The sequence below is a fragment of the Rhinoderma darwinii genome, chromosome 12 (genome assembly GCF_050947455.1).
Source record: "Rhinoderma darwinii isolate aRhiDar2 chromosome 12, aRhiDar2.hap1, whole genome shotgun sequence".
In the NCBI taxonomy this organism is placed as follows: domain Eukaryota; kingdom Metazoa; phylum Chordata; class Amphibia; order Anura; family Rhinodermatidae; genus Rhinoderma; species Rhinoderma darwinii.
The window spans coordinates 5,893,274-5,905,684 of NC_134698.1; the positions used below are offsets into that span (position 1 = coordinate 5,893,274).

Sequence of the window (12,411 nt, forward strand, 5' to 3'; positions counted from 1 at the left end):
AGCAGGTCCGTAATCCGCAGAAAAATACGCGAGTCGAGATGGTTTTCAATAAATGTAAAAGTTTAAACTTCTAAAAAACTTTTTACATGTCAGAAGTTATGATCGGTGGGGGTCCGAACACTGAGACCCCCACCAATTGCTAACACGAAACGGCAGAAGCGCTATGCCGATCCGGTTCTGTTTGGTTTTTCTTGGATACGGACTCATAGACTTTCTCAGAGCCCGTACACCGCTCCGAGAAAAGCCGATCAAAAACGAAGCGGACAACGCTCACCCGAGTGCTTCTGCCGCTTCGTTTAAGCGATCTACAGGGGGTCTCCATGCTCGGACCCCGACCAATCAAAACTTCTCACAGTTTAGCTACCCTTTAAAAAAATCATCACTATACTCCCCTCCCCCGGTGTGTCCGTGGCAACACTTCCCCTTGGTGTCTGTATAATGTACCTCCAGCGATGGAGAGTGTACCGACACAGGGAAGTGCCATGGACGTGCCGGGAGAGGTGAGTATAGTGATGTTTTTGTTTTTCTAGTCTCGAGCCGCAGGGAAATCCTCATAATTTGGTGTGGATTTTCTGAATTTGGAATATGTCTCATGAACGGCCATTGATTTGGGGGCTGTCAGCTATTCACATACAGTTGCCCCAATTTAAAGGGAACCAGACCTGTTGACAAAAACACTCTTTGGAATGTAAATTGACTAAGGCCTCATCCACACGACCCTGCAGTACTTACGGTCAGTCAATATTGCATGGACGGGCCGCGGAGTGTCATCCGCATTTCCGGACCGCGCTCATAGTAATAAGTATAGGAGCACGGTTCGTAAATTCGAAAAAAAGGACGTGTCCTCTTTTTTTGCGGCCCATTTCTATGGCCCAGACACACACACACCTGTAAATATATGGGAAGGTGGCCGATAGAAATAAATGTGAGTATTATATCCGCAATTACGGATCTGTAATCGCAGATAAAATGTACGGTCGCGTGCATGGGGCCAAAGGCTAGGTTCACATGTACTAGATTGGTGGCACGCCGGTTGCTGCAAAATATTATAATGGGGTCAAATGTGGCTGGCGGAAAAACATACAAAATAAAGCGATCGTAATTTACTCGAGACGTCCGTTTCAGATACATTTTCTAGAACTGCTCCTTTAAGAAAAACATGTTTGAGCCACTTTTTTTTTTTTTATATATATATAGGTGTGGTGACGTGGCGCTCTGCTGCTCCATTACCTGAGCATGTTAATCTGGCTTCAGTATTTCGTCAGCTGGGGGCGCTCTGCTGTGAAATCCGTAAAAGCCCATCTACATAGACAAAAAATCCGCCAAATGAGGGTTTTTGCGAACAGATGGTTCCCGGTTTTTGGTCCGTGTAAACAGGAGGTGCTGCCGACAGTGGTGCAAACTGACGAGAACCAAATGATCGTGTTAACTGTATGTCCTGTACGATAAAGCATCGGCCTGTGTAAACCCACCCTAAAATAATCCGAGACCCTGCAAGTTAGGGCTTGCTTTCTATGTCAGGGAACCATTATGTCCTTTATAAATCTATAATCTACTGCAGAGCTGCATTTACGTTTCTCCTGGTTGTGATTGACAACAGACACACCCGTGAAACCGTTTAGTAGTTCCACTTTCCTACATCATATTACTGGATAGTGACTGAGTGTAGAGCTTTTTGGAGACTCTGGGAATGCTGGGAGATTTTTGTTCTGAAGCCTGCAGAATAGTGAGTGCAGCTCTGGAGTATAATACAGGATGTAACTCAGGATCAGTACAGGGTAAGTAATGTATATACACAGTGACTCCACCAGCAGAATAGTGAGTGCAGCTCTGGAGTATAATACAGGATGTAACTCAGGATCAGTACAGGAAAAGTAATGTAATGTATGTACACAGTGACTGCACCAGCAGAATAGTGAGTGCAGCTCTGGAGTATAATACATGATATAACTCAGGATCAGTACAGGATAAGTAATGTAATGTACTTACACAGTGACTCCACCAGCAGAATAGTGAGTGCAGCTTTGGAGTATAATACAGGATGTAACTCAGGAACAGTACAGGATAAGTAATGTAATGTATGTACACAGTGACTCCACCAGCAGAATAGTGAGTGCAGCTCTGGAGTATAATACAGGATGTAACTCAGGATCAGTACAGGATAAGTAATGTAATGTATGTACACAGTGACTCCACCAGCAGAATAGTGAGTGCAGCTCTGGAGTATAATACAGGATATAACTCAGGATCAGTACAGGATAAGTAATGTAATGTACACAGTGACTCCACCAGCAGAAGAGTGAGTGCAGCTCTGGAGTATAATACAGGATGTAACTCAGGATCAGTACAGGATAAGTAATGTAATGTATGTACACAGTGACTCCACCAGCAGAATAGTGAGTGCAGCTCTGGTGTATAATACAGGATGTAACTCAGGATCAGTACAGGGTAAGTAATGTATGTACACAGTGACTCCACCAGCAGAATAGTGAGTGCAGCTCTGGAGTATAATACAGGATAAGTAATGTAATGTATGCACACAGTGACTCCACCAGCAGAATAGTGAGTGCAGCTCTGGAGTATAATACAGGATGTAACTCAGGATCAGTACAGGATAAGTAATGTAATGTATGTACACAGTGACTCCACCAGCAGAATAGTGAGTGCAGCTCTGGTGTATAATACAGGATGTAACTCAGGATCAGTACAGGGTAAGTAATGTATGTACACAGTGACTCCACCAGCAGAATAGTGAGTGCAGCTCTGGAGTATAATACAGGATAAGTAATGTAATGTATGCACACAGTGACTCCACCAGCAGAATAGTGAGTGCAGCTCTGGAGTATAATACAGGATGTAACTCCGGATCAGTACAGGGTAAGTAATGTAATGTATATACACAGTGACTCCACCAGCAGAATAGTGAGTGCAGCTCTGGAGTATAATACAGGATGTAACTCCGGATCAGTACAGGGTAAGTAATGTATATACACAGTGACTCCACCAGCAGAATAGTGAGTGCAGCTCTGGAGTATATTACAGGATGTAACTCAGGATCAGTACAGGATAAGTAATGTATGTACACAGTGACTCCACCAGCAGAATAGTGAGTGCAGCTCTGGAGTATAATACAGGATGTAACTCAGGATCAGTACAGGATAAGTAATGTAATGTATGTACACAGTGACTCCACCAGCAGAATAGTGAGTGCAGCTCTGGTGTATAATACAGGATGTAACTCAGGATCAGTACAGGGTAAGTAATGTAATGTATATACACAGTGACTCCACCAGCAGAATAGTGAGTGCAGCTCTGGAATATAATACAGGATGTAACTCAGGATCAGTACAGGATAAGTAATGTATGTACACAGTGACTCCACCAGCAGAATAGTGAGTGCAGCTCTGGAGTATAATACAGGATGTAACTCAGGATCAGTACAGGATAAGTAATGTAATGTATGTACACAGTGACTCCACCAGCAGAATAGTGAGTGCAGCTCTGGAGTATAATACAGGATGTAACTCAGGATCAGTACAGGATAAGTAATGTAATGTATGTACACAGTGACTCCACCAGCAGAATAGTGAGTGCAGCTCTGGAGTATAATACAATAATTCTATTCTAATTCTATCATGTGTGATACAGTCTGCTGAGCTGGTGTATCTAAGCCTCATGTGGGATACTATCACAGAGAATCGCGCAGCACTACATTCTCCACCGTTTTTTGGTTCATTACTGTTGCTGGTTCCAGCAGGGACGTGGTTAATACTAGGGCGATTGTTTCACTCAAGTAATTACAGGCCCCAGAGATCTGCGTTACCTGTTAGTCCTGAAAGGTGACACCTAATCAAACATAGTGAGGAAGAAAGCGACGGAACGCCCACTGAGTCACTGCACTACACCTCACTCCACCTGTCTGCCGGAAGTGCTGCAGGTATGCAAGGAATCCCCTCCGTCACCTGCAGATCAGCCAGGGGCGCAGGGTACTAGGACCACATCACACAACGTAGGGTGCAGCAGTGGTATCAGGAGGACGCAGCAGAAGCGGGCACAGGCAGTCAATGCCCAGGATCAGCCATGAAATCCGAAGAGGACGAATATAACTTTGTGTTCAAAGGTGAGCCCGTCCGTCCCGGCACGTAACACCCCTGCTGCCACCCACAGCCATAAAATCACCATCGTTACAGATCCCTGGTGCCCGAGCAAAGTCCCACAATCTTCCATTTCATGTTATAATTACAGGGCACTTCCTCTTTAAGAATAATTAGTCCTATATTTTTTTACCTTCAGAATTCTTAGTTTTATCTCTTCCTGGGAAAGTCGGGTGCCACGTTACCCCCTAGGCAGATTTGCCATCTAAACCAACCAACATGGCCGCCATTTTGGCTCCCACAGGAATTGTCACCCATCTTTTCCAGCTTCCTGAATGGATTATTTTCCTCGTGTGTACTGGGATGTTTATGGATGCATTACGTGGCAGATTTGCCATTCTGGATTCTGAGAAAGCTGGGTGACAACCTCGATGGAAGCTGCAAATCACAGGCCCGGCTCCTCATTGTGACTGACAGGAATATTTGGTTAAACAAAGTCTTTAGTGACACGGCCGACGATGGCTCCTCCGGCTCTAGGAATATGCCGCGGTAGTGCCAGCAAAGAAACGGCTATAGGGCCCGGGGGTGAGGGGCCCAATGCCAAGCTTCAGATATACAATGTCACTCGCCACACTAGTAAAACAACCGTGATGCCCACTGACAACCCCATAGAACCACTTATGAGGTAAATAGCTGATGGCAGGGCCCCTGAGAGACACAAGATGGTGGTGGACCCTCAATCCACCCTCCACCCTCCTATCTACATGATCGGGCGAACACATGGAAAGACATTAGAGAGGGTGGTCTATGGATGACCGTCTTGTGTATATCGAGTCCATCTATAAGGGGACGCCGGCTGGTGATGTGGGCACTGTATGGAGCTTTGTTTAGCTGCCGTGTGGTGCTGTTAATGTGGGCCTTATATATGCTCTGTATATGGACACACTATGGTGCTGTGTGGCAGGATTATGCGTGCATTATATGTCATTGTATGGTCATTTTTTTGGTGATGTGGGCACTGTGTAGTCGGAATGTTTAGCCACTATGACGTTGAAAAATGGCCACTGCAGGGAACTGTATGGCAGTATAAGCACTGTATAGCACTATTATGTGGCCATTATATGTTGCTGAGGCCCCTGTATGGTGGTATTATTTAGGCACTGTGGGGTGGTAATATTTGGGCACTATCGCATTGAATGGTGGTATTATTTAGGCACTGTGGCGTAGTATTATTTGGGCACTGTATGGCATTGTATAGTGGTATTATTTGGACACTGTGGGGTGGTAATATTGCGGCACTGTATGGCATTGTATGGTGGTATTAATTAGGCACTGTGGGGTAGTAATATTTGGGCACTGTATGGCATTGTATGGTGGTATTACTTAGGCACTGTGGGGTAGTAATATTTGGGCACTGTATGGCATTGTATGGTGGTATTATTTAGGCACTGTATGGCATTGTATGGTGGTATAATTTAGGCACTGGTGGTGGTAATATTTGGGCACTGTATGGTGGTATTATTTAGGCACTGTGGGGTGGTAATATTTGGGCACTGTATGGCATTTTATGGTGGTATTATTTAGGCACTGGGGGTGGTAATATTTGGGCACTGTATGGCATTGTATGGTGGTATTATTTAGGCACTGGGGTGGTAATATTTGGGCACTGTGGGTGGTAATATTGTGGCACTGTATGGTGGTATTATTTAGGCACTGGGGTGGTAATATTTGGGCACTGTATGGCATTGTATGGTGGTATTATTTAGGGACTGTGGGGTGGTAATATTTGGGCACTGTATGGCATTGTATGGTGGTATTATTTAGGCACTGGGGGTGGTAATATTTGGGCACTGTATGGCATTGTATGGTGGTATTATTTAGGCACTGGGGGTGGTAATATTTGGGCACTGTATGGTGGTATTATTTAGGCACTGTGGGGTGGTAATATTTGGGCACTGTATGACATTTTATGGTGGTATTATTTAGGCACTGGGGGTGGTAATATTTGGGCACTGTATGGCATTGTATGGTGGTATTATTTAGGCACTGGGGTGGTAATATTTGGGCACTGTGGGTGGTAATATTGTGGCACTGTATGGTGGTATTATTTAGGCACTGGGGTGGTAATATTTGGGCACTGTATGGCATCGTATGGTGGTATTATTTAGGCACTGGGGTGGTAATAATTGTGCACTGTATGGCATTGTATGGTGGTATTATTTGGGCACTGTGGGTGGTAATATTGTGGCACTGTATGGTGGTATTATTTAGGCACTGGGGTGGTAATATTTGGGCACTGTGAGTGGTAATATTGTGGCACTGTATGGTGGTATTATTTAGGCACTGGGGTGGTAATATTTGGGCACTGTATGGCATTGTATGGTGGTATTATTCATACATCCCATTATAGCACTGTTATTTTGTCACTGTAGATCTATCTTCAGCATTTTATTGATTTGCTCCAGTGCATTGTGGGAGATATAGTTTATAGCTCACGTGACTGAGCTTTATATAGTATAGATCGTTTTTCAAGGACAGTCAACAGAATTGTTCTTTTTTCTTTGGATGTGAACAGAGAAGATATAATACAATACATGATGTAACTGCAGAAACGACACTTTCTTGCATTTTGTAAAACATCGACACAAACCGTTTCAATTTACGTAAAAATGTTCACAAATTTTAGGTTGCACCATGTCCTCTTCTCCAGTCACATCCAAAGCTCAATATAGAATTGTGCTGGTTTCCTGTTCCTTGGTGGAGTACATTGTGCGGTCCTACGGTTGCCAGACAGTCCTAGGAATCGAGAGGCCTATTGTCTAGTGTGTATCCAGGCCTCCTCTATAGTTACTCCTGTCGTTGAGGTACGCAGCATAACCTTTATCAAACAAACTCCTGATACTTATCACACAAAGTATTTACCTACAAACTCAGCCTGACCCATAAAACCTGTCCTGATAATAAAATTCTAGATCTCTTCCAGGAGATTACAGTGAGGGGTGAAGCTTTGCTTACGTATGAACTTCATGTTTTATTTAAAAAAAAAGTCCCTATTTGTTTCCTCCCACACTTCCGTGCATTGTAGCACTGCCCATTTGGGTAGGGACCTACAGCACTTTTCATCCTGACCTTCCTGGTTCATGAATATAATGCTAGCATTGCAGTGAAGACTGACACCGATGCAAGTAGTAGAGGAAATGTTACGCTGCCATTATAGGCTATTGGTAGACATTTTACTGCCATCACCAGGGATCATAGTTCTAGATTCCTGTGGTCCTGTTACTAACGCTTTACATTGATATGCTGAGACTTGTAGTTCCTTTATGCTGTGATTTCTCCCAGAAACAAACTGACTGCAAAGTGCAAACCGTGTAATGCTTGTCAGCAATATGTATAGGAAGATGTTCCTCATCTATTACAGCGACTACAACTGTCTGCACGTGATATAAAATACACAAGATTCATAAAGATATCTGTACTTTCTGGGGAAATAATGCGGCTGTATCTAAGCCTATCTTGTGTGATACCGCCTGCTAAACTAGAGCATCTAAGCCTATCATGTGTGATACTGTCTACTAAACTAGAGCATCTAATCCTATCATGTGTGATACATTCTGCTAAACTAGAGTATCTAAGCCTATCATGTGTGATACTGTCTGTAGAGCTGGTATATCTAAGCCTATCATGTGTGATACTGTCTGCTGAGCTGTGTATCTAATCCTATCATGTGTGATACTGTCTGCTGAGCTGTGTATCTAATCCTATCATGTGCGATAGTGTCTACTGAGCTGTGTATCTAAGCCTACCGTGTGATACTGTCTGCTAAACTAGAGCATCTAATCCTATCATGTGTGATACTGTCTGTAGAGCTGGTATATCTAAACCTATCATGTGTGATACTGTCTGCTGAGCTGTGTATCTAAACCTATCATGTGTGATACTGTCTGCTGAGCTGTGTATCTAATCCTATCATGTGTGATACTGTCTGCTGAGCTGTGTATCTAATCCTATCATGTGCGATAGTGTCTACTGAGCTGTGTATCTAAGCCTACCGTGTGATACTGTCTGCTAAACTAGAGCATCTAATCCTATCATGTGTGATACAGTCTGCTAAACTAGAGTATCTAATCCTATCATGTGTGATACTGTCTGCTGAGCTGTGTATCTAATCCAATCATGTGTGATACTGTGCTGGCTCCTGTATCTAATCCTATCATGTGTGATACTGTGGGGCTGAGCTGATGTATCTGAGCCTATCTTGTAAATTACTGTATACTAGGCCGGTGTATCTAAGCCTATCATGTGATACTGAGTATGAGTACGCTATGACTAGTTCTCATCAGTTGGGCGGTTTCATGTCCGTGAGAATTGTAGATGACGGGTGTGAATCTTATAACAAGTCCCAACATAGAACATTGTGAGATACAGGAGGGGGTGGAAGATGGATGACATTGTCTGCAGGGTTCACACAGGCGTAGCACCCCCTGCTGCGTGATACATCTGTGTACAGGCCATTGTTCAAAGAATTCCCACGTACGCTGTGCAGCTGAGCCGATGTATCTAATCCTATCATGTGTGATACTGTGCAGCTGAGCCTATGTATCTAATCCTATCATGTGTAATACTGACTGCTGAATCTAATCCTATCATGTTGGACACTGTCTGCTGAGCCAGAGTATCTAAGCTTTTCATATGTGATACTAAATGCTGAGCCAGTGTATCTAAGTTTGTGTGATACTGCCTGCCTATCATGTGTGATACTGTCTGCTGGGCTGTGTATCTAATCCTATCATGTGTGATACTGTCTGCTGAGATGATGTATCTAATCCTATCATGTGTGATACTGTCTGCTGTGTTGGTGTATCTAATACTATCATGTGTGATAGTCTTTTCAGCTGATGTATCTAAGCCTTTCATGTGTGATACTGTCTGCTGGGCTGCTGTATCTAATCCTATCATGTGTGATACTGTCTGCTGTGTTGGTGTATCTAATACTATCATGTGTGATAGTCTTTTCAGCTGATGTATCTAAGCCTTTCATCTGTGATACTGACGGCTGAGATACTGTATCTGAGCCGATCAGAGGTGATACATCTGCTGAGCTGTTGTATCTAATCCTATCATGTGATACTGTGTTGCTGAGCTGGTTTATCTAAGCTCACCATGTGTGATACTGACTGCTGAACCAGTGTATCTAAGCTCACCATGTGTGATACTGACTGCTGAGCCAGTGTATCTAAGCTCATCATGTGTGATACTGTCTGCTGAACCAGTGTATCTAAGCTCACCATGTGTGATACTGACTGCTGAGCCAGTGTATCTAAGCTCACCATGTGTGATACTGACTGCTGAGCCAGTGTATCTAAGCTCATCATGTGTGATACTGACTGCGGAGCCAGTGTATCTAAGCTCACCATGTGTGATACTGACTGCTGAGCCAGTGTATCTAAGCTCACCATGTGTGATACTGACTGCTGAGCCAGTGTATCTAAGCTCATCATGTGTGATACTGACTGCAGAGCCAGTATAATATTTCCCGCCGAGTACTTTAGTTTTTTAGTTCTTGTTTTGTTGCGCTCATGATCTTTTTTTACACTTTTTCCGCAGTGGTTTTGATTGGAGAATCCGGCGTGGGTAAAACCAATCTCTTGTCCAGATTCACCAGGAATGAGTTTAACCACGACAGCCGCACCACGATAGGCGTAGAGTTCTCCACCCGGACACTGACCCTGGATGGTCATTTGGTGAAAGCTCAGATTTGGGACACGGCCGGATTGGAACGTTATAGAGCGATTACATCTGCGTAAGTTAAAAGTAACTTTTTTTTGGGGGGGGGGGGGGGGGTTGAAAGTTCATATGAATGTTTCAGAAAGGTGAAAAAGATATCAAGAACAATCTGCAACGGTTAAAATCCACAACATTTTGCCCTACGTGACGTTTTCTTCTCCATTCACACCTAAAGCTAAAGTAAGAATTCTCCTGCTTTCCTGTTAACAGAGAGCAATGCATTGTGGGAACTCCGGTGATAAAGCTTAGCTGTTAGGTCACATGGCTGACAGCAGGGTGGAGCTAAACCGCTGTCTGTTTCTAAGGGCAACCAGCAGCTTTGTTTATAAATGGAGCAAACAACATAAAATAACTCCAAATCCGTACAAAAAAAAAATTAACGCAAATTACTCAACATTTTATGGAGATTTAAACAAACAGACATTTGTAGGACATCCCGTTTCAACAGGGAACGCCCCAAAATTTGCATAAACACTGCCCCTTTTTGGTCTGATCAGTAGGACAGTCCCATAAAAATGTGGCAAGATAAGATCGTGAGTCATATCAGTGATTCCCGCTGGTGGGCCCCAAAAATGAATTTTCTCTTCTTCTAGATATTACAGGGGGGCTGTTGGCGCTCTGTTAGTGTATGACATCACCAAACATCAGTCGTACGACAGTGTGGAGCGGTGGCTCAAGGAGTTGTACGATCATGCGGATGCCAGTATCATTGTGATGCTGGTTGGAAACAAGTCCGACCTGACAGACGAGGCTCGGGAGGTGCCAACAGAAGAAGCCAAGATGTACGCAGGTAATATAAACCACTAGGGGGCGACAGAACATGGGCGTTTAAAGTGTCCTCTAACCGGGTGCAACTAGTTTTTCGTCCCCTGAATGTAACTAAATGATCTGGTTGACCATGTAGGTGGACCATTAGTATACTCCAGGTTGGGACTAAGCCGTGACTTGCTATTGTTACTACTTAAAGGGATTCTCCATTTTTTTTCTTTTGACTCGTAACATTGATATCAGAAGATTACCTTGGTGGGGGATCTATAAGCCAGGTTCCTTGTTCTCCGCAAACAGCTTGACCCCTTTGACTTTGATCAGATCAAAATAGTGGTGGGTTGTCCGGTCACCAGGTGTTGAAATGTTAACCATACAAATATTAAGCCTTATCCATAAGGTCTATCCAAACTCCGCCCATGAGGATCAATCTCCAACTCTTAAGGTGGCCAAAGAGATCATGTTTTTCACCACGCCATGAGTATGGGGCTTTATGGTCCTCTGTTGAGTCCAACAACATCTTCTACCAGTGACGCCCAATAATGACTTAATTTCCATCGAAAAATCCCTCATGTCCTCTTTGGTTCTTCTTCCCAACAGATAGCAACGACTTGTTATTTCTGGAAACTTCAGCTCTCGATTCGACCAACGTTGAAATGGCCTTCGAAACGATCCTCAGGGGTGAGTTTCTTCTCTTCCTTCGTGAAGGGGTTTCCGGATTTCATGGGGGGGGGGGGGGGTATTGACCAATTCTGTTGGTGGGAAATGATAGATATGACACATGTAGCCTTTAGAAGAACGTCTTGAGATGTAGATGTCATGTATGATTGGGCCCAGGAGTATTGACTAGAAGGAACCTCGCTCTACATCTGACCTTCCTTTCTTCTAGATATCTACAAGAAGGTTCTGAAGAGTAAAGGAGGCGCGCCAAAAGAAAACACTGTGGTCTTATCGAATGATGCTTCCACTACCCAGTCTCAAATCCAAGACGCCGGAGCCAAAAGGTCTTGCTGTCAGAACATCTAAGTAGGACCAGTCCATCACAGAATGTGGGAGAAGCTGGAGAGACATCGGAGGACAACCAGGTCACCTGAAAGGATTACTGTGGTCTTTGATGATGGAGAACTCATGATATATCGATGCCTGGATATGAGAGATCTGAAACATGGAGAGTTCCTGATGGTTTCGGTCCAGATTTGGTACTCACCACATTGCACATCTGCAGGAACTTGGTATAGCGTGATTTATGGTTCAGATCCCGAGTTTATACCTCCCAACTTTCAAGCATTGGAAAGAGGGACATTTCCGGAGGCGCGGGAAGCACGACTAGGCAATTTTTTTTTTACATTAAGCCTCTAACTTTGCCCAATCCCACCCATACAAACCCAGTATGATACCCCCATAGTGCCTCATCGCACATTATAATGCCCCCATAGTAAAAGGCTACATAGTGCCCCCACACAGTATAATGCCTTCATAGTACCTCACCACACAGTATAATGCCCCAAGACAGTATGATTGCCCCATAGTGCCTCCCACATAGTAAAATGCCCTTACAGTGCCTTCCACAAAATATTGTGCCCCCTGCACAGTGTAATGCCCTCATAGTGCCTCACACACAGTACAATGCGCCATAGTGCCTCTTACATGGTGTAATGCCCCCAACGTTTTAATGCCCCACACACAGTATAATGCCCCCCCCCATAGTGTCTAATAAAAAAAAAGTCCCGCTCACACTATGAGCAGAGGAGATCCTCCAATCTGT

At 44.0% G+C, this 12,411-nt stretch overlaps 1 protein-coding gene across 1 annotated transcript; it reads left to right on the forward strand.

Moving 5' to 3' along the window:
* Positions 1 to 3,878: 3,878 nt before the first annotated feature.
* Positions 3,879 to 11,984, forward strand: RAB25 (RAB25, member RAS oncogene family). The gene is made up of 5 exons (XM_075844247.1): positions 3,879 to 4,120; positions 9,702 to 9,897; positions 10,475 to 10,671; positions 11,247 to 11,327; positions 11,536 to 11,984. The coding sequence occupies exons 1-5, from the start codon at positions 4,081 to 4,083 to the stop codon at positions 11,670 to 11,672; spliced, it is 651 nt and encodes a 216-aa protein (XP_075700362.1). The 5' UTR covers positions 3,879 to 4,080; the 3' UTR covers positions 11,673 to 11,984.
* The last annotated feature ends 427 nt before the right edge of the window (positions 11,985 to 12,411 follow it).

Bases quoted from the DNA above. Each gene is read 5' to 3' on its own strand.
- RAB25 (XM_075844247.1), top strand. From the start codon at position 4,081: ATGAAATCCGAAGAGGACGAATATAACTTTGTGTTCAAAG. The intron at 9,898-10,474 runs GTAAGTTAAAAG...CTCTTCTTCTAG, and splicing joins TATAGAGCGATTACATCTGC to ATATTACAGGGGGGCTGTTG. The intron at 11,328-11,535 runs GTGAGTTTCTTC...CCTTTCTTCTAG, and splicing joins CTTCGAAACGATCCTCAGGG to ATATCTACAAGAAGGTTCTG.